At 46.2% G+C, this 21834-nt stretch overlaps 1 protein-coding gene across 4 annotated transcripts in view; it reads right to left on the reverse strand.

The window, feature by feature from the left end:
• Nucleotides 1–21834, reverse strand: part of USP9X (ubiquitin specific peptidase 9 X-linked) — a 1493361-nt gene that overhangs the window by 318490 nt on the left and 1153037 nt on the right. For all 4 annotated transcript variants that reach the window (XM_069204214.1, XM_069204212.1, XM_069204215.1 and 1 more), the window contains exon 32: nucleotides 8951–9141. In XM_069204214.1, coding sequence (XP_069060315.1) covers nucleotides 8951–9141 — 191 coding nt within the window. The remainder of the gene's footprint in view (nucleotides 1–8950; nucleotides 9142–21834) is intronic.

A 21834-nucleotide genomic window follows, 5' to 3' on the forward strand; every position in this document is an offset into this window, starting at 1 on the left:
CTGTGTGGAGTACCTTGCATTTTATGTATTTACTTCAAATCTTGAGTCTTGTGGTTCTAAAATAAAATAAGAAAAGATATTTTCTATATAAAAACTATTGGCCTGGAATTAAGTCTTTAAGTGTGTTTTCCTCATTTATTGCCTGTGCGTGTACAACAAATGCTTAACACTACCCTCTGATAAGCCTACTGCTCGACAACACTACCACAAAATAGACCATTAGTATTATCTAATTTTGCCACTATCTAACCTCTAAGGGGAACCCTTGGACTCTGTGCACACTATCTCTCACTTTGAGATAGCACATACAGAGCAAATTTCCTACACCGGGCACACAACTTATGTCTGCGTACACTTTTGCCTAGGAGCCCCCATGAACCCAGCCCTATGTTGGGATCCACCAGATTTGTCCCCAAATCCCCCACTGCAGACCTTATTGTTTGACAGGTCCCTTTAAACTTTCCCGCTGTAGCGCTTGAGGCTACCAACACAACCAGCACCTCAGCACCCAGACACGCCAGGGTAGGTAAACCCGAGCTGCTGGTAGTACACTAGGGACCTTGGTCACCCAGTACCTTAAGTTCTAAAGAAGACCTTCAACAGTCTTTTGCAAATAACCCTATGCAGTGTATGTTTCTTTCATAAGATAATATAACTGCATTCGAGGCTCATGCCTCAAATCTGACAGTTCTGCATTTTCTTGCTATTTCTTTGAAAATTCAGTAACGCACAAAGTAGTATTTAGTAACGATCTGGGATGTCAAAATACATATAAAAACCTGTGTTATTTTTCTAAATTGGACTTTGTCTAATTTATTGACTCTGTGTGTACCACAAATGCTCCATAGTCCCTTCTGATAGCGTCTCAAGACTTGGTGAAGCAACAGGGCTGAACTCCTGGTCTTACAACACCCTCTTCCTGATGAGGTGCTCCCTCGGGGGGCCCGATGGCCAGCAAACAGAAGTACCGGGCAGATGCAGTCGGTGCCTGCAGATGCAGGGGGATGGCTCCTCCACTGCAAGGGAGATGCTGGTTGGTTGCTGAAGGGGAGAACAGTCCTCCAAGGGTGTGGGTAGACTATTCAGCTTCTGGACGAGTCGGTCTTCGTGACTGTCACAGTGCCACGAACAGCTGTACACTGGGTAAGTGACATTTTCCGTTTAATGGCATGTGTAGATAGACTACAAAGCAGTAATCTCCCCAAAAGCGGTGGTCAGCCTGTAGGAGTTGAAGTTGCCTGAAATAATGTTCTCAGTATAGCCTGTCCTACTATGGCTTGTTGTGTTGTTAACACATCTACACAGTAATGCTTAGTAAATGTATGAGGCGTAGACCAGGTGGCTGCCTTACAAATCTCTGTCATTGGTATATTACCAAGAAAAGCCATTGTGGCGCCTTTTATCCTAGTGGAATGTGCCCTTGGAGTAATGGGTAATTCTCTTTTAGCTTTAAGGTAACAGGTCTGAATAAATTTGACTATCCATCTGGCAATGCCTTGTTTGGATATAGGGTTATCTGCATGAGGTTTTTGGAAAGCTACGAACAATTGTTTTGTTTTTCAAAATTGTTTTGTTTTGTCAATGTAATACATTAGCGCTCTTTTAATGTCTAATGTATGCAATGCCCTTTCTGCTACTGATTCTTGTTGTGGAAAGAAGACTGGGAGTTCCACAGTTTCGTTTAGGTGAAACGGTGATATGACTTTTGGTAAAAATTGTGGATTTGTACGGAGAACCACTTTATGTTTATGTATCTGTATGAAGGGTTCTTGGATAGTAAATGCCTGTATTTCGCTAACTCTTCGTAGAGAAGTGATGGCTATTAGAAAGGCTACTTTCCAAGTCAAGAATTGGATTTGACAAGAATGCATGGGTTCAAATGGTGGACCCATGAGTCGTGTTAGTACAATATTAAGATTCGACGAAGGTACTGGTGGTGTCCTTGGGGGTATGATTCTTTTTAGTCCCTCCATAAAGGGTTTGATAACTGGGATTCTAAAAAGCGATATGTGTAATCTGCAAATAAGCAGATATTGCAGTGAGATGGATTTTAATAGAAGAAAAAGCAAGATTTGCTTTTTGTAAGTGTAGTAAATAACTTACAATGTTTTGTATGGAGGCATTTAGCGGCGTCATTTGATTAGCCTGGCAGTAGAAAACAAACCTTTTCCATTTATTAGCATAACAATGCTTTGTTGTGGGTTTTCTTGCTTGTTTAATGACCTCCATACACTCTTTTGAGAGGTTTAGATATCCGAATTCTAAGATTTCAGTAGCCAGATTGCTAGGTTGAGCAATGCTGGATTTGGGTGCCTGATGTGTTGTTTGTGTTGTGTTAACAGATCTGGTCTGTTTGGTAGTTTGATGTGCAGTACTACCGAGAAGTCCAACAGTGTGGTGTACCACGGTTGGCAAGCCCACGTTTGTGCTATGAGTATTAGTTTGTTTTGACTCAGTTTGTTGACCAGAAAAGGAATGAGCAGGAGAGGGGGAAAAGCGTAAGCAAATATCCCTGACCAGCTGATCCATAGAGCATTGCCCTTGGACTGAGGGTGTGGATATCTGGACGCGAAGTTTTGGCATTGTGTGTTTTCTTTTGTTGCAAACAGATCTATGTTTGTTGTCCCCCAGCGGTAGAAGTGATCTTTTAGAATTTGGGGATGTATTTCCCATTCGTGAGACTGTTGGTGATCTCGACTAAGATTGTCGGCTAACTGATTGTGAATGCCTGCTATATATTGTGCTATCAGGCGAAAGTTGTTGTGAATTGCCCAACGCCAATTTTTTTTCGCTAGGATACACAGTTGTGACGAGTGCGTCCCCCCCGTTTGTTTAAATAATACATTGTTGTCATATTGTCTGTCTTGACAAGAATATGTTTATGGGCTAGAAGGGGCTGAAAGGCTTTTAGTGCTAGAAAGACTGCTAGCAGTTCTAAATTATTTATGTGAAGCTGTTTTTGTTGACTGTCCCATTGACCTTGTATGCTGTGATTGTTGAGGTGTGCTCCCCACCCAATCATGGAGGCGTCTGTTGTGATAATGGCGTGAGGTACTGGGTCTTAAAAAGGCCACCCTTTGTTTAAATTTACAGGGTTCCACTATTGAAGCGAAGTGTGTGTTTGGCGGTCTATCAACACTAGATCTTGCAGTTGACCCTGTGCCTGCGTCCATTGTTTTGCTAGGCACTGTTGTAAGGGCCGCATGTGTAGTCTTGCGTTTGGGACAATAGCTATGCATGAGGACATCATGCCTAGTAGTTTCATCACAAATCTGACCGTGTATTGTTGGTTTGGTTGCATGCATGATTTTATATTTTGAAACAACTGGACTCTTTGTGGACTTGGAGTGGCAATTGCTCTTTGTGTGTTGAGTGTTGCTCCCAAGTATTGTTGTGTTTGGGATGGTTGTAAATGTGATTTTTGGTAATTTATAGAAAACCCTAGTTTGTGCAGATTATCTATTACATATTGCGTGTGAATTTGACATTGTTGTTGAGTGTTGGCTTTTACTAGCCAATCGTCTAGATACGGGAATACGTGCATGTGATTTCTCCTTATATGAGCTGCTACTACAGCTAGGCATTTTGTAAATACCCTGGGGGCCGTTGTTATTCCGAATGGCAACACTTTGAATTGGTAATGTTTGCCTTGTATTACAAACCTGAGGTATTTCCTGTGAGATGGATGGATGGGTATGTGAAAATACGCATCCTTTAGATCCAGTGTTGTCATGTATTCCCCTTGTTTTAGTAAAGGGACTACATCCTGTAGTGTTACCATGTGGAAATTATCTGATTTGATGAAGAGATTCAGTGTTCTGAGATCTAAAATAGGCCTTAACGTTTTGTCTTTCTTTGGGATGAGGAAATACAGGGAGTAAACCCCTGTTCCTCTCTGGTGATAAGGTACCAGTTCTATGGCTTCTTTTGCTAGTAGTGCTTGGACCTCTATTTGTAATAGGTCTAAGTGTTGTATTGACATTCTGTGCGTTCTTGGGGGAACATCTGGAGGGAATCTTGTGAACTCTATGCAGTTACCATGCTGGATAATTGATAGAACCCACGTGTCTGTGGTAATGTGTGTCCAATTGTGGTGGTATTTTGTTAATTCCCCCCCCCCCCCCCCCACCCCCCACTCCCCACTGGTGATATGCGTTGGGGAAGTGTGACATTGAAGTCACTGCTTGCTACCAGGGGTCTGCTTGGCAGGCTGGAATTTCCTTCTTCCTCTTGGGAACTGTCCTCTGTAGGAACCACTAAACCCCCCTCTATGGTACTGAGATTGGTAAGTGGATTTTGTTTGGGAGGTGGATGGTTCTGAGGGTTGCTGTCTAAACCCTCCCCTAAATTGTGGTTTCCTAAATGTTCCACTGTATTGAGAGGAGTAGAGCGCGCCCATGGCTTTGGCCGTGTCCGTGTCCTTTATCATTTTTTCTATTGCGGTATCCACTTCCGGGCCGAATAGTTGATGTTGATTTAACGGCATATTCAATACCGCTTGCTGTATCTCTGGTTTAAACCCAGAACTTCGCAGCCATGCATGCCTTCTAATTGTTACTGCTGTATTTACAGTTCGTGCCGCTGTATCAGCAGAGTCTATTGCAGAGCGGATCTGGTTGTTCGATATGGCCTGTCCTTCTTCAACCACTTGTTGGGCACGTTTTTGATGCTCTTTGGGGAGGTGCTGGATGATGTCTTGCATCTCGTCCCAGTGTGCTTGGTCGTAGCGGGCAAGGAGGGCTTGTTAGTTGGCAATTCGCCACTGATTGGCTGCTTGCGTTGCTACTCTTTTCCCTGCCGCGTCGAATTTACGACTTTCCTTATCAGGGGGTCGCGCATCCCCTGATGACTGCGAATTAGCCTGTTTTCTTGCAGCCCCCACAACCACTGAGTCCGGAGGGAGCTGTTGTATAATAAACACAGGGTCTGATGGGGGCAGTTTATATTTCTTCTCGACCCTTGGCGTGATTGCTCTCCCTTTCACTGGTTCTTGGAAAACCTGTTGTGCATGTTTAAGAATGCCCGGTAACATTGGCAGGCTTTGATATGATGCATGCGTGGATGCCAGAGTGTTAAACAGGAAGTCATCTTCCACTGGTTCATTGACACATTGTGAAATGTTGCTGCTCTGGCCAGTACCTGCGTGTAGGACGTACTGTCCTCTGGCGGCGAAGGTTTTGTCAGATAACACTCTGCACTGTTGTCCGAAACTGGTGGGTCGTATAGATCCCAGGGGTCCGCATCGTCTTGAGTCATCCCAGTATGTGTGGGTGACTGTGCCATTGGTGTACCCACTGGTGACAACTGTGGTGATTGAAGTGGGGACGTTTGTGGTGAGAATTGTGGGGGTGGTGACCTTTCTCTAACCACTTTGGCTTTTGGTTGCATCTCAGTCTCGTGAAAAGTTAGTTTTCTTTTGGACTTGAGCGGAGGGATAGTTTGTATCTTCCCTGTGTGTTTCTGGATTTCTAGCTAGCCTTTGCTGAGTTTGATCATGCTCCTCTAAATCCTGTTCCTGCTCAAATCTGTGCTTTTCTCTGAGCTGTAGAGAGAGAGCCCCTGCTCTTCCGTGTAGGACGTCTTTTTCGGTATCGAAACCCCGATGGAGATTGTCGGTTTCGGCTCAGAGTGGCTTTTTCGAGGTTTACTCGACTCGATTATTCGATGCAGACTCTTTTCGTTGCCGGTTTCTCGACCGGTGTCGGAAGTCTTCGGCACTAATTTGGCCTTTTTCGGTGATAATGTTACCTGGTCACCGTCTTTTCTGTGAGTTGAGCCATGGCCTTCCGGCAGTGGCGTCCCCAAGGCCTTTTGTTTCTTGACCTGACCTTGGGTGTGGGACGGGGCAGGTGTACTCACTTTTTGTGCCGCCGTCGGTGGTCAATTCCCGTCGGATTCATCTGAGTCCGAACCCTGGATGGATATCCGCATCTCTTCTTCTTCGGCGTTGAGATGTTGTGACTGTTTCGACGCCATCTGTAACCGTCTTGCGCGTCAATCTCTTAAAGTCTTCTTGGATCGAAACGCTCTGCAGGCCTCACAAGTATCCTCTCTGTGTTTGGGCGATAAACACAGGTTACAGACCCGATGCTGGTCTGTGTAAGGATACTTGGCGTGGCACTTCGGACAGAAACGGAAAAGGGTCCGGTCCATTAGTTCTTTGTCGACGGGTGTGGTCGGGCCGACCAGGCCTTGATTAAGTGCGGAAGCCCCAAAGGGCCGCCAAAGCGGTCTTGTTGTCGGTGCCGATGTGATGATACTAAACCGGTCCCGAACGCAAACAATACAGACTAATTTCGATGATTTTCTAAGTTTCCCCGATTTGAATTACGAAGCGAAGAGGAACACGTCCGAACCCGATGGCGGAAAGAAAACAATCTAAGATGGAGTCGACGCCCATGCGCAATGGAGCCGAAAGGGAGGAGTCACTCGGTCCTGTGACTCGAAAAGACTTCTTTGAAGAAAAACAACTTAACACTCAGAGCCCAACACTAGATGGCAGGATAATGCACAGCCATCGAACATATATGTATATATATATATATATATATATATATACACACACACACACACATATATATATATATATATATATATACACACACACACACATATATATATATATACACACACATATATATTCACACACACACACACACACATATATATATATACACACACACACACACATATATATATATACACACACACACACATATATATATATATATATATATATATAAAAAATCATCTGAATTACGTGTGTTTGAGGATAGGGAGCCAGTGTATTTCTCTAAAGGTGTGGATGAAGGCAGGGAGTGTTTTGAATGGTCTGGAGCCAGTGTATTAGCTTCTTAGTGATTACTGCATAAATAGAATGCCAGAGTCAAGTCTGCTGGGGATCAATGCCTCAGTTTTTCAGAAGCCATTTAAAGATCCTTTGTAACATCTTGAGTATGTGAAAGAGGGTGGAGACCATTGTATTTTCTTGGATTGCCAAGTGTAGCTTGCCATCTCTGATTTCTTTCTTTGGGGGTGGAGGTGGGTAAAGAGTCTGAGGTTAGTGGGGCATCAATTTTCTAGTGTGTGAAACCTTGAAAATCCTTTTGAGACTTAATGCTTCAAAGCCACAGGCTCAGAATAGAAGGAACCATGTTAAATGTTACTGCTGTAGAGCAGCAACAATAGTATACTGATTTCATTGATATTTTTTATAGTCATGTTTTTTGTAGAGCATTGCTAACTATCCAATGGTGCCCTCAAAGTGTTGCGAATCACAGTGTATAAAAGTGAGGAAGGGGGCTTAGTAATAAGTACAAGCTTGGATGTTGTTGGGGTTCCCCCAAAGGAAAGAGCCTGAATGTGGTAAAACCTCTAAGGTAGCAGTGCAGGCCCAATTCTCACTGAAATAGCAATGAGTTTTGGAAGAATGGGTCATTAAGAAAATCCAGTGGTGAACAGGTGAGTGTTCATGTGTTTTTTTTAACCTGATGTACTTATCCTCAAGTCATACATGCATGGGCCCAGAAAACCAAAGGGTGGAACTCTGCACCTGTGTGTGACAACCACCACATTCCTTGCATCTGGTCTTGTTTATTCACAAAAGTCCTTTGACAGAAGATTTTAGGTTCCTGGGAGGAAAGTGCAGAGGAAACAGTTTAGTAAAATATTTGGATACACTGCTGTCAAGTATCGTGGCAACTGTGCTGAAGATTTTGAAAGGTGCCCTCTTTTTTAATTAGGAGTCAGTGGAGTGATTTTAGGGCAGGTGTGCTTGTTTATTCAGGTCGAATAACCGATGTGTGGCATAGCTTTGGATTCTTAAGTTTAAAGATGTCACTTTAGAGAGACAAGTGTCAAGGCTGTTACATCTCAAACAAGACAGCACCAATGCGTTGATCAGGGAGATTTCATTAAGGTTAAATGTAGTAAAGGAAAAATCCCTTTTAATAGTTGAACATGCTGGAAAGCAGGTTCGGAGAGGTCATTTACTTGGGAGATGAACACAAGGTTTCTTTCAAAGAGTTCAATTAAGTTACAAACTTTATCCAGAGACTTTGGTGGTGGTGTAGGGGGGTTGTGAATCAGTTCAGTTGGCTGGGGTGGAGGGAAAGATAACTTGTGTGAGACATTAGTTTTGAGGGCCTTAGTGACCCATGTTGGGACTGAGAGTAGTCTAAATGGAAAGGGTGTTTCAGGGTCAGCCTTGGGTTTTATCAAGGTCTGTGGTGATGATGGCTTGATTAAATGGCTGTGGGGGGATTCTGGATAAAGTTAAGTGACGCAGAAAATTTATGGGGACTAATTCGGATTGAGGAAGTGTACCAGGTCTGTGTTGTAATTCACAGCACTAGAGATTCTACGATTGTTTGGAAAAGTGCAAACTTCATAAACTTTGGGATGCTCGAACTCAATCTCAATACTCTGAAAGAGGCAAGGAGGACAGTATTAACGGATACTTCTTTCACATAAGATAGGTTGGCCTTGTGGCAATTATTAATAGCAAAATATACAGATATAACTTTTATTATCGCTGTAGAGGTACTTAACAGCAATTGTTTTCTTCAAGTCAGATACTAATTTACACACTTTGAATTTGAATCCTGTCAATTCTGGAGTTCCGGGGTACGTGGAGATACATTCAGAACATATACAATAAAAGTAGAATGTGTGCAGCCAATATAAGGATGTAAGACACTTGAGTAGTTTTTAACTATCTTTATTATTCTGCAGATTTTATTTAAATTCTCTTTTCTTGTAGTATAGCTTCCACTGTTTCTTACATGTATATCTATATACACCCACCTATGAATCTTTATCCTAATAGTTCATTTTGGTTTAGGTAAAACATATGTTTATATATCCACTGAACACTCAAGCACAAGGGAACTATATTCATGATCGGTTAGCAGCAACATAAATTACCATCATAGCTAAGTGTGGCACTAACCTGAACTGCTTCCAAAAACCTCGTGGTACATAATATTGAAGCCGGGAGGCTGCCAAGTGGCCGAAGATAACTTGTAAATGCCTTAGAACTCCAATATTATACTCTTTTCGATCTTCTGTTTTGTTCATTGATGGTTTGTCATCATACTGCTGAGGATAACCGAACACATCATCCCGTGGATCAACATTGCTCTATAAATAAAATTGGAATAGTAAATATAAGGAAAGCTCAGCCTTTGCCATACTGAGGAAAACTGGGGAAAATTACTTAAAGCACAGAAATAAAATTGCACAAAGAATGTCCACTGAATGAGTAGATCTCCTGCATATACAGAATCAGTTGAACAGATATCCTCTTTCTCATAATGGTCATTAATTTTCCCCCCCGAAATGTTTATTTTTGTTTTACTGTCATCTAATTAGTTGACCTTCTAATAAAAACCCCTACTGTCTTTTATGATCCTAACATAGGACCTGATTTAGAATTTGGCAGACAAGCACTACATTACAAAATGTGACGGATATCCAGTCTGCCTTATTACAAGTGCATTAGGATAACAAAAACGTGCAATACGGTGGCTGCAATAGTCATCATGTTTTTTTTTTTTTTTTTTTTTTTTTTTTTTTTTTTTTTTATAGAGTACCTGTCCGCCACACTCTAAATCGGGCCCTCAACTAGATTTAAACAGAGAAGGCAATCAGTTACAAAATTCAGGAACAATGTCAGACATTCACAACTGGCTGCATGCATTGTTTGCAAAAAAAATAATAATACGTTTGTGATACTTTGTGCCTAGAACAATAAGTTACTTACCTTTAGTAATGCTCTCTTCCTGATGGATTCCACATCTTTAAATTATCGCCAGGAGCCAGACTATATATGTAATGCTCATGTGCGCATGGTGGCATCGTGAGGCTCTGTGATTATTTCGTCACGCCCCAGAAGTGATGGAGCAAAGTCATATCAAGTCACATACAAGCACCACATTTCGCAAAGAAGTTTGTTTCTTTCTTGATTCTGTCAGCACCCTTGGATGTAGAGCACAAAATCACTGGCGATTCCAGTGTGCAGATCTCTAATTTGGGACTTTTGTAGATGGTAAGAAAATAAGTTACTTACCTGTAACTGTGGTTCTCCAGTATTGGTATCTTTCATAGATTCACAAGCTTGAATCATTCCCCGTCGTCGAAGTGGGAGTCCCACGGTACATAGAAAGCAATAAATAGATAAAGAACCCCCCCCCCCCTTTTTTTTTTCCATTGTAGTCAATAGAAAAAAACACATTCAGTTTTTTAACTATCAGCCTCATTAGAAAAAGCCCAAACTTCAGCCAATCAGGCGAGACCACCCCTTAAGAATCCTCAGCACAGAGGCTCAGTCTCTCAGATTTCTCCGCACTAGTGATTACAATAAAATAAAAGAGGTGAGTCCCTATGGGGAGGAGGGTGGGTCGCATGTGAATCTATGAAAGATACCAATACTGGAGAACCACAGTTACAGGTAAGTAACTTATTTTGTTCCCAGTATTGTGGTATCTTTCATAGATTCAAATGCTTGAATCAGAGTAGTCAGCAGTGAGAAACATGGTTGAGTTCTGAACACCAGAAGCATGTCTGTTCACAATTCTTCCTATGTGGACTCATATAGGTAGTTAAATTATGCTAATCAACCTTGTAAAAGATTATATACATGAATATATACATATACAGATATATATATCTACATGAAAAATAGTAGTCTGGTAATACATAGAGGATGGAGGGTAAAGAGTTTATTGGCTCACCTTATGCAAATAAATTACGTAACACTGCTTGTCCTACCACGGCATCCATCCTGTCAGTAGCTTCCAGTCAGTAGTGCTGGGTGAAGGTGTGGGCAACGTGTCCTCGTTGCCGCTCTGCAGATCTGGTTCAGAGGGACTCCTGCGAATAGAGCTGCCGAAGTGGATACCGCTCTAGTGGAGTGCGCTCTGACATTGGATGATAACGGCTTCCCTGCTAACTGGTGGCAGAGTTGTATGGCAGAAGAGATCCAGCGTGCTATGGTCTGCTTAGTAACTGCCTTGCCTTTATTGATCCGCCCATAGCTAATAAAGAGTTGCTTAGATTTATGTAAACTGCTAGTCCTTTGTATATAGAATTTTAAACATCGTTTAATGTCTAGAGAATGTAATGCCCGCTCCGCTGGACTTTGCGGATTAGGAAAAAATGTTCTCAAAACCACCGCCTCATTTAAATGAAAAGTCGATGGAACCTTGGGGATACATTTTGGATTAGTTCTTAGAATGACCACCTCTGATTTGAATTGGAGAAAAGGTGGTGAGACTGTGAAAGCCTGGATATCACTAACCCTCTTCGATGAAGTGAGGGCCAGAAGGAGGGCTGTTTTCAAAGAAATATATTTGAGGTCTGCCTTATGAATGGGCTCAAACGGATGCTTCATTAATTGGGAGAGCACAATATTTAAATGCCACGGAGGTGGAGGACGGTGAATCGGCGGGAACATCCTGAACAAGCCTTTTAGAAATTGCTTTATTATCCTGGATGACCATAAAGATGGTAAGTGTGATGTTCGTCGGAAACGGGATAAAGCAGCGAGGTGGACCCTGATAGACGAATGGGAAAGGCCTGATTTAGCTAAATGCAACAGATATGGGAGAATCTGTTCAGGAGAGGACTTTAGAGGATGAACGTTGGAAGTTGAACACCATATGCAAAACCTTTTCCACTTGAACTTATACGTCCTGTTTGTAGATTGAGCTCTGGCACAGGCAAGTACCTCCCTGCAATCTGAAGGGATATCTAGGCCGTCAAATTCATAGAATTCAGGAGCCAGGCTGATAATCGAAGAGATGTCGAGTTGGGATGACTGACCTGCCCGTGATTCGTTGTTAACAAGTCCGGCAGTATTCTCAGCCGTATGTGAGGCTGCTCCGAGAGTAATAGAAGTTCTGTGAACCAAAACTGGCGCGGCCATTTGGGAGCAATTAATAGAAGCCGGCATGGCTCCCTCTTCATTTTCTGCAGAAGTCTCGGGATGAGTGGAAGCGGGGGAAAAGCGTATGCATAAATCCCTGACCATTTGATCAAAAACGCATTCCCCTTTGATCCTTTCTGCGGTCGCCAGCTTGCGAAGTGTTGGCATTTTTTGTTGCCTCTGGTCGCAAACAGATCCAGACTGGGCTTGCCCCAACGACGAAAGAGGCGGTCGAGTACTGTCTGATTGAGCTCCCATTCGTGGCAGCTGGTTCGAGTCCTGCTTAAGGCATCTGCCCAGGTGTTGGAGATCCCCGGGAGATGTTCTGCTCTGATGGATATCTGATGCTGAATCACCCAATGCCACAGTTTCTGTGTTTCTAGCGACAATGCCTGCGATCTTGTGCCCCCCTGTTTGTTGAGGTAATGCATGACTGTGGTGTTGTCTGTTCTTATCAAGACTGAGGAACCCCTGATGTTGGTGAGGAAGGACTTGAGTGCCAAGGAAACTGCTCTTAACTCCAATACGTTTATGTGAAGAGTCGACTCCTGAGTGGACCATTTCCCTCTCACTGATAGATCTTGTAAATGTGCGCCCCATCCCTCTAAGGATGCATCTGTTGTTATAATATGCACTGGCTTGTCCTTCAGGAATGAGAGAACTTCCGAGATGAGGGGGGTATCCTTCCACCATTAGAGAGCTTGTTTTGCTGATGGGGTTATTCGAACTACATCGTCGAAAGATCCTTCTGTTTGTTTCCATTGATTGTCTAATTGCTGTTGAAGTGTTCTCATGTGCAGACAACAGTTTTCTATCAGTGGAATGCAAGACGAAAGCATCCCCAGAAAAGACTTGTAAGTCCGAACAGAAGCGGACCTTCTTCTGCTGAGACGTGTTGCTAGATCTTGAAGTCTCTTCCGTTTGTCGTGCGAAGCAAAGGCTCTTGCTTGGACCGTGTCCAAGCCGGCTCCTAAAAAGGTGATGTTCTGGGAAGGATCTAGATGAGACTTGGGGTAATTGACTGTTAAGCCTAGTGTCCCAAAGAGAGATAAACATGTCTTCGTGTCCATGGCAGCTTTTGTCGTTGTTCGTGCTTTTATTAGCCAGTCGTCTAAGTACGGGAACACCTGAATCCCTAGTTGCCTGAGGTAGGCTGCAACTGGTGCCAAAACCTTGGTGAACACTCTTGGGGCCGATCTGAGGCCAAAGGGCAACACTCTGAACTGGTAATGAGTGCCTGCAACCTTGAATCGCAAGAATTTCCGATGACTGGGGTGAATGGGAATGTGGAAATATGCGTCCTAGAGATCTAAGGATGTCATAAAATGCCCCCCGGTTGAGTAGGCGTAGGACGTCTTGAAGGGAGATCATGCGAAAAGATTGCTTCTTGAGGTATTTGTTGAGAGAACGAAGATCTAAAATAGCTCTCCAGTCTCCTGTCTTTTTCCGTATAAGGAAGAAGCGGGAGTAAAAACCTGTTCCCCTCTGGTACCTTGGTACGATCTCTATTGCTCCCTTCTCCATTAAGATAGCAATCTGCGCCAGAAGTTCGCTGAGATGGGCCGCCGGGGGACCTCTTGGTGGTACATGAGGGGGAGGCTGATTGAATTCTAGTGTATGTCCTCGGTTGACAATATCGAGCACCCATTTGTCTGAAGTAATCTGGGACCACTGGTGGAGGAACTTGGAAATTCTGCCCCCTATTAGAGTGTTGGTATAGGGGTTGGATGCAGGCATCTGATGAAGGTTAGTGCTTCCTTGCTGCCTCTTTGGCTTTATAAGTCGACTTTCCTCTCGCCTGCTGTCTGAAATGTGTGGATGACTACTGTCGAAAGGTATTTGGTTGTTGCTGGCCAAAGGTGGAACGAAACTGTCCCTGGTAAGAAGAGTATTGACGGTATTGAAGTGCGCCGCCTCTATAAGAAAAGCCTCCTCTCACTCCCCAAAAGGGCTGTCTTTTGTATTGCAATGCTCCCAGAGATCTCGGTGTCTGTTTTAATAGATTGCAAAGTATGATCTACATGCTTGCCGAGCAAGAGCTCACCATCATATGGCATGTCTAGTATCTTCGATTGTACCTCTGGTCTAAACGATGTAGCTTTCAGCCACCCTTGACGCCTGAGTACGGCTGCTCCGGCTAACTGGCGGAAACCTGTAGACGAGACGTCTATGGCGCAGTCTATAATCTCAGCCGAGATCTTCTCACCCTCCTGTAAAATCTTGCGCGCTTCTGCTCTACTATCTTCCGGTAATAGATCTATAAACTGCGACATATCGGACCACATCTGACGGTCGTACCTTCCCAGGATTGCTAGGGAATTTGCTGCTTTGACTGTAGTGGCCGCCATCGTTGAGAACTTTTTCCCAATCGAATCCAACCGTCGTCCCTCTTTATCTGGGGGGGCAGTCAAAGATGAAGATGGATTTCTGGACCTTCTCTGAGCTGCCTGTGATATGACCGAGTCTGACTTAGGGTGACTAACCAAACATGCTGGAGAATTGTCCGGTGCTTTATATTTCTTTTCAAGTCTCGGTAATACTGCTGGTATAGAAGATGGGGTCAGCATGACCTTAAACCCCTCTTCCCAAATGAAGTCAACAATGGGTATAGCTCTTACTGACTTCCTAGTATCCTCTTTGAAGTCATATAGAAAATAGTCTGACTGCTTTGATATTATTGGCAGTTGAAATCTTTTTGCAGCTCTTTCCATCACACTATGAAAACCACCAATGTCCTGCGGTGGAGAGTCGACTGGTGGAGGCGTAGAAGGAGATGGTGTTTGAATCTGATATTCATCCCATTCTGGAATGATTGAGTCAGTGTCCTGAATTTCGCCTTCTTCCTGCTCATCCTCTGACGAAGGTGGATCAACATCCTGTCCAGATGAAGGACCTGGGATAGGTTCTGTAGACTCAGATGGCCGAACAGGGGTGGATATTGGCGTATACGGAGGTTGCACCGGGGTAGAGGAGCCAGGTGGAGGAAATCTAGAATAATAGTCCTGCATCATTTGCTGTAGATTAGCTATCAAAAAAACAGGCATCTGAACCGTCTGCTCCTGCTGCTCTTGAGGTTGCAGGTGACTCTGTCTCTGCTGATCTAAATAAAGCTGGTCACTTTCCTCTTCATCCTCCTCCTGACATTTAATACGTAGTTCTGAGGGGCTACGTGCCACTGGGAAAAAACATCATCCGAATATACATCATCCTCCTCCTCGTCAGCAAAGAGATGCTGCGGAGGTACTGGTGTGACTTTACTAGGTGATGTATGGGATGGTAGTAGGTGAAAAGGCTTGCTTTTATTTGGTAGAATTCTCTGAGGTAGGTAAGGAGATGCTCCAAAATGCTTGGGTATAGGATCAGGAAATTGAGCCGTCGACGGAGTCGTCGACGGTACGTTCGTCGATGGTGTAGGCGTCGACGGAGCCGTCGGTAGTGGAGGCGTCATCGGTGATGCGAGCGTCGACGGAGTTGCCGTCGACGGTGTCAATGTCGATGGAGTAGTCGTCTCTGAGGGCAAAATGGATTGCAGCGCCGTCGCTGCTTCAGTCGGTGGGATCGTCGACGAAGAGCCCAGGGATTTTCCCGTCGATGAGTGCGGCGACGATATAGACTTCATCTTCTTACCCGTTGACGGTTTCTTTGCGATCTTCAAGGTTAGAGCAGGTGAGGGACCGTATTTTAAGCTCACCGACGTTATAGTCGTAGATGACAGTGGAGATGAGGTAACAATCATTGGCGACGATGGAGCCGTAAACGTGGCTGTCGCTGTTGTCGTCGATGAAGGAAGACCTGCCGTCAACGATGCGCTCGTCGACCGCGTGGATATCCTGGACGTTGACAGTGGCAGGGAACTCGAAGATCTTTTGAGCTTCTTTGAGGAGGAAGCAGGTGTAGATGGCTCTGAACGAACCTTACCACCAAGTTCCCTGGATGTTGAAGCGTGTTCCTCAGGTCTGTCCTTAAATAGAGGGGGAGGAGCCCAAATGGCGGCCGGGACGGTCGCTTGATACGAGCGCTCTGTCCCCGGGTCGGCCAAGTCATCCTGAAGGGCACCCCTCGCAGCGTTGCTGCAGTAGCTGGGGCGGTGGCCCGATTGAGGGGGACCGGGGCACTTGCGGGGTGCGGCGGAGCCGAGGCCGGATTGCGGGGACCTGTACCGGACGCTGAGACCGGTGAATGGAGCTGCTTCGGCAGCTCCGGACACGCTTCTGCTTCGCGCGGCCGGCCCCCGCACTCTTCACTCGCGGCCGCGTGTGCTGAAAGAAAACGACTGCACGAGCCAACAGGGACCCCCCGCACTGCACCCCGAGGCGCGCACGGCTGGAGTTGGCCCGGGGGGGGGCAGAGACACCATCTTGAATACCGCGGCAGTGAGCCGCGAGGACACACAGTAAAAAAATAAAGAAAGGGCACTCCTGCCCAGAAACAAAGCGCTTTGCAGCCAACAGCTCAGGAGGGAGCAGTGGCCTTTGGACAGGAGCCTGCATCTTGCAGCGGGGGGGGGAAATCTGGGGGGACCAACTCGACCCACGCAGAGGGGACACTCCTGAACCCCCAGCCAACCCTCCCCTTGCTGCCCCATCATCATCGCAACCCACCCGTGCCCCCTGGGATGGAGACAATCGCTTGAACCTTAAAAGAAAAAGTGCGCTAGACCAGTAAGCGCTGCGGGCCTCCATAGGCTCGGTCCGGACAGCCTACGCTGGACAGACGGCTGGTGCGTGCTGAGGGCGCCAGGGTCCCACCGGTGCCCCTGCGGTTGGCACTTGCTTGGATTGCCCTGCGCTGCATGGAATCTACCCGTGGCCTCTGACGTTCGCCCCACTCCTCGGCCCATTCCGGGCTACGCCGCCTGCCTTGGCCTTCAATCACGTTCCCCTTCCTCTGGGGAAACCTCCAGCACCAGGCTCCGCCGCCACCTATGAGGGTGAGAGCGCTCTCCTCCAGCTGTTACGCTCCCCACATACACTGAGGTGCCCCGCGGATGGTCCCATGGGGACTCAACGCCGGACTGTTGCGAAACCCAGCGGCCGCTGCACCTGTCAACGAACGTACGGCCACAGGCAATGAGCACGCATAAACAGGACTACGCCCTCCATTGGCAATGCTGGCCAACCCCACACTCTCAACGCCGTATGTGTACACCATATCGAGGACACTCAACAAAAGTTTAACTTACTGAACTAAAAGTGCCAAATAGCGCAAAATCACTGCAGACTAGGAAGAGACCTCGGGACAGCCAAAATGGCCGGCAGAGCCAAATCAGCTAAGAATATGGACCGAAGCACCCATGGTTCAACACCTGCTGACCAACAATCTAACCCATCCCTACAGTCACTGGAAAACACGCTCATGACGCATTCTGCTCAGTTTGAGAAAGTATTACAGGCGATCTTGGACACTAAGTCATCTCTAGAAAATAGAATTGACGCAGTTACACAAGACTTGAACCTCCTATGAGTGGACCATCGAAGTCTAGCTGAAAGAGTGAAAACAGCCGAAGCTGAAATATCCGACTTAATCCCAATGGCGCAAGGAAACCAAAAACAGATCCAGCGCATGGACGCAGAGTTGAAGGTACTCTGGAGGAGATCGGAGGAAATGGAGAGCAGGGTGCGCCGCAACAACGTGAGGTTTCTGGGCTTTCCAGAAAGTATGCGACAACCGGAATCGGAAATCCCCCTGGAATAATGGCTAATCAAGGAGGTGTTAAACGGGGCTCCATCCAAGTTTTTCTCAGTTGAAAGGGCTTACAGAATCCCAGGTAGACCCCTGGCCAGCCCCCTAGACCACTGGTCACTAGATTCCTGAACTATAGAGACCGGGATGCAATATTGCAACAATTCCGCAGCAAAGGCCCATTTAAGTATGAAGACTCGACTATTAACGTATACCCAGACTTCAGACAGGAGGTGCAGAACCAACGCAACTCTTTCGTCAAAATTAAACAACGCCTACAAGAACACAACATAAAATATGCCTTGCTCTTTCCTGCGAAACTAAGGGTAGTAGCGGAGGACCGCACCCACATATTCACAAACCCCGAGGATGCTTGGACATGGCTACACGCCAAGGGCCTAGCTCACCCTCGGGAAGACACGGAAGGGGATGAGAAATGGCAAAGTCCTGCTGCTGCAAGAAAGCGATCCAAAAGACGAACCAGGGGCCAGCCTAACGACTGGCAGGCAGCAGAAGAAAGAGCAAAAGTGCTGAAGGAGACGCCTCTACATATGCAAAGCAACTGTGCAATTGCTAGGAAACCCCCAGAGCTGGGATCGGACTCAGACACAGCCAGTTCCACATCTACAATAATAGGAGAACTAGGTGGGCCAAAGGTCACCGCCAGATCCGCTGATTAACTTTAAGCTACATACATCCACCCTGAGAGGCCGCTAGCGATGATGCTTGAAACCTGAAACTTCAAGAGACGCTGTGGGGCCGGCGAGGCGTGGGGACAATGCGCCTCCAACAATGTGTATCTTTGATATAAATACTAAGCTGGGTTAATGGGGTCATCTGCGGGCGGATCGTGGTTGGCGGAGCCGAGTTGGAGGGAATAATCCTACGTTTCGAGGGGCGCCCAATGGTATTAGCAGACTAAGTCTGCGGAAAGATGTGGGCCCCTTATAAGAGCCACATCTGGACGATATGAGAATCCCACTATGCAAATCCAACCGGATATGGGTTATCACACGTGTTGTTAAGTTTAGTAGTTTCACAATAGTTGGAAGTAGTAAAGGGGAGTTGGGGTTAATAGTTTAGTAGAAACACATGTACCGGAACCACTCAAAGCACAAAATGAACAGTTGCACCCGCCATATTTAAATACCAGCTACAGAAAGGCAGTGACCAGGTGGGCCAACCCTAGAACCCAGAAACATACCCCCAAAGCCCCAAATGATGCCTTCAAGCAACAATACCAAAAACGAGTATATTATAGTAACTTGGAATATTAGGGGCCTGGGGGCGCTGAGTAAATGGGCTAGAGTGCACGCTCGACTCAAACGACTAGGAGTGCACATTGCCATTCTACAAGAGACACACATGTTAGAGGGGGACTTACGTGACTTGCGCACAAAATGGGGAGGCCTGCTGATAGGCACAACGTACTCGGCCTTCGCGAGGGGAGTGTTGGTGTGGATAGCAGCAGGAGTCCCATTTCTCTTGTCGACACACAGGATAGATCAAGGAGGGAGATATATGGTGGTGGAGGGCAGACTAGACGGCAGACAAATAGCAGTGATCGGCATATACGCCCCAAATAGTGGCATTACGGGTTTTCTCACTACCCTCACTCCAACACTACTGTCCCACCCCATGACCCTAGCCTTCTGGGGTGGCGACTTCAATAGCACCCCATCTGCAGTATTGGATAGAACTAGTGCCTATACCAGCTCACTAACCAACAGGAAACCCACAAGTCCCCTGCAAGACTGGGCAAGCGTTATGAGGCTTTACGACATAGGGCGACTAGGCCACCCAGAACAAAGAGAATATTCATTTTACTCAGCACCACACAACACCCACACTAAAATAGACATAATATGGGGCACTCGCGAAATAGGGGCATTGGTTAGCGAAACGGAATACCTAGCTAAGACACTGTCGGATCATGCGCCATTGAGAGTAACACTGAATTGGGGAAGAACAAGTCAGGCAGTCCCCACTTGGAGGTTCCAGGCAGAGGCATTACAGGACCAAGCATTTGCTGAATCACTGAAAGAATCTATAAGCCAGTATTGGGATATAAATGCTATGTCCGCAGCAACACGGGCAATAGAGTGGGACGCCCACAAAGTAGTAGCACACGGAGTATGCATATCCACCACGTGGGGAGTGAGACGCTCTTTACAGGCAGAGATTGGCAAACTAGAGAGGGAACTCAGGGCAGCGGAAATAGCGGTAGCACTAGGGGAAATTTCTAATATTGTCCTAAAAGAAAAACGCTCAAAATATAATGACGCAGATAGCAGACTCCGCTGCCATGACTACAACTATTACTTAACCAGGTTGCAAACAGAAGGGGATAGATCAAGCAAAATGTTAGCATGGCTGCTCCGCGAAGATAGACAACAAGCTCCAATAGGTGCCATCCGAGTGGGCGCACAGGATATGGCGACCACACAAGTAGAAATAAACAAGAAATTTAGGAAATACTACTCAAACCTATACACCAAACGTACCTCATGCACTGCTACACAACTCGAGGCTTTTCTTGCCGATTCTCTCCTGCCCCAACTATCACAAACAGATAGAGATATAATTGAAACCCCCATGACAATAGATGAAATAGAACTAGCCCTTGCACAGCTGCCCAGGAATAAAGCGCCTGGGGCAGACGGCCTCCCTTCGGAATATTATAAAGCCCACTTATCCTGCCTGAAACCCCACCTGCTGGGAGTGTTCACAGAAGCGTGGACTAACGGAAGCTTGCCCTTATCCCAAAGGGAAGCTATGATTGTGGTACTCCCTAAACAGGGCCGGGACCCCACGGATGTCAAATCCTATAGACCACTATCGCTTCTAAACCCAGATTGCAAAATATCAGGCAAAATATTAGCGAACAGATTAGCTCCCCTCATGCACTTTCTGGTACATGCAGACCAAAATGGTTTCATCCCTAGGCGCAACACCTTCCTAAATATTCGCAGACTACTGAGCATAATGGGGGACACTCCCCGTGACGCACAAGAGGAAATCATTAGATATTGAAAAGGCCTTTGATACGCTTGAGTGGGATTACCTACTGGCCACAATGGCTCGCATGGGAATAGGCCCCAATTATATTTGCTGTGTCCGGACACTGTACTCCAATCCAAGCGCCAGGGTGAGGACGGGCGGGGTGATCTCTGACAGCTTCTCGATTTCCCGAGGCACACGGCAGGGCTGCCCCCTATCCCCGCTATTGTTTGCCATAGCTATGGAACCGCTAGCGGCAAGAATACGTCTCATGGAACATGAATGGGGAATAATCAGAAGCGGGCTACATCACACGATTTCACTATACGCAGATGATGCCTTAATATACATCAGGAACGGCCGCGCAGTTATTCTCTCAGTAATATCCTTACTGGCTGAGTTTGGAGACTTGTCAGGCCTTGTGGTGAATTGGGAAAAGTCCTGTGCGTTTCCCCTGGTTAAGAGGACACCCAATAATCAGGATGCTCCTCAGATAGGGCTCCTTAAGTGGTGTCCGGCTACATATAAATATCTTGGGATAAACATATACCACGACACAGAAGATCTAAGAGATGGGAATCTGGGGGGGGCGCTAACCTCCATAAAAGGCTCATTACAGTTCTGGAACAAGCTCCCTCTTTCGCCGCCAGGTAAGGTGGCGATCGCCAACATGCTGATTCTACCTAGGCTGCTATACTATTTTGCGGCCTTACCGATAACTATTCCCAAAAGCTTTTTTAGCAATTTAAACACAGCTTTGCTGCAGCTCATCTGGGGCGGTGGCAGAGCACGGGTGGTTCTAACCACGCTGCAACAACCGGTGGACAGTGGCGGCCTGGGAGCCCCTAACATCGAACGATACTATGCAGCTGCACAACTTCAGTGGGTCCAGAATTGGATCCACAGACCAGAACATGCAGAATCCACGTGCCTGGAGCCCCGGCAGAAGGGGACCCCCCTGATAAGATGGCTGACATCTAAGTTCCCCAAGACAGAACAGGTCAACCCACTCCTTGCAGTTGCACATGCATGCTGGGCTAAATTTGTGCAAAAAGGAGAGGACAAGCTCCCTTACTCCCCACACATACCACTGAATTATCTATTGGCGGGGACCACAGCCGGAATGCGAGCTGTGCGGGCGTGGAGTGAAGCAGGAGTACAGACAGTGGGAGATTGTTTTGAAGATGGCAAGCTAATGTCATTCGAGGCTCTCCAGGCACTCACAG

This window comes from Pleurodeles waltl, chromosome 8, assembly GCF_031143425.1.
Source record: "Pleurodeles waltl isolate 20211129_DDA chromosome 8, aPleWal1.hap1.20221129, whole genome shotgun sequence".
Classification (NCBI taxonomy): domain Eukaryota; kingdom Metazoa; phylum Chordata; class Amphibia; order Caudata; family Salamandridae; genus Pleurodeles; species Pleurodeles waltl.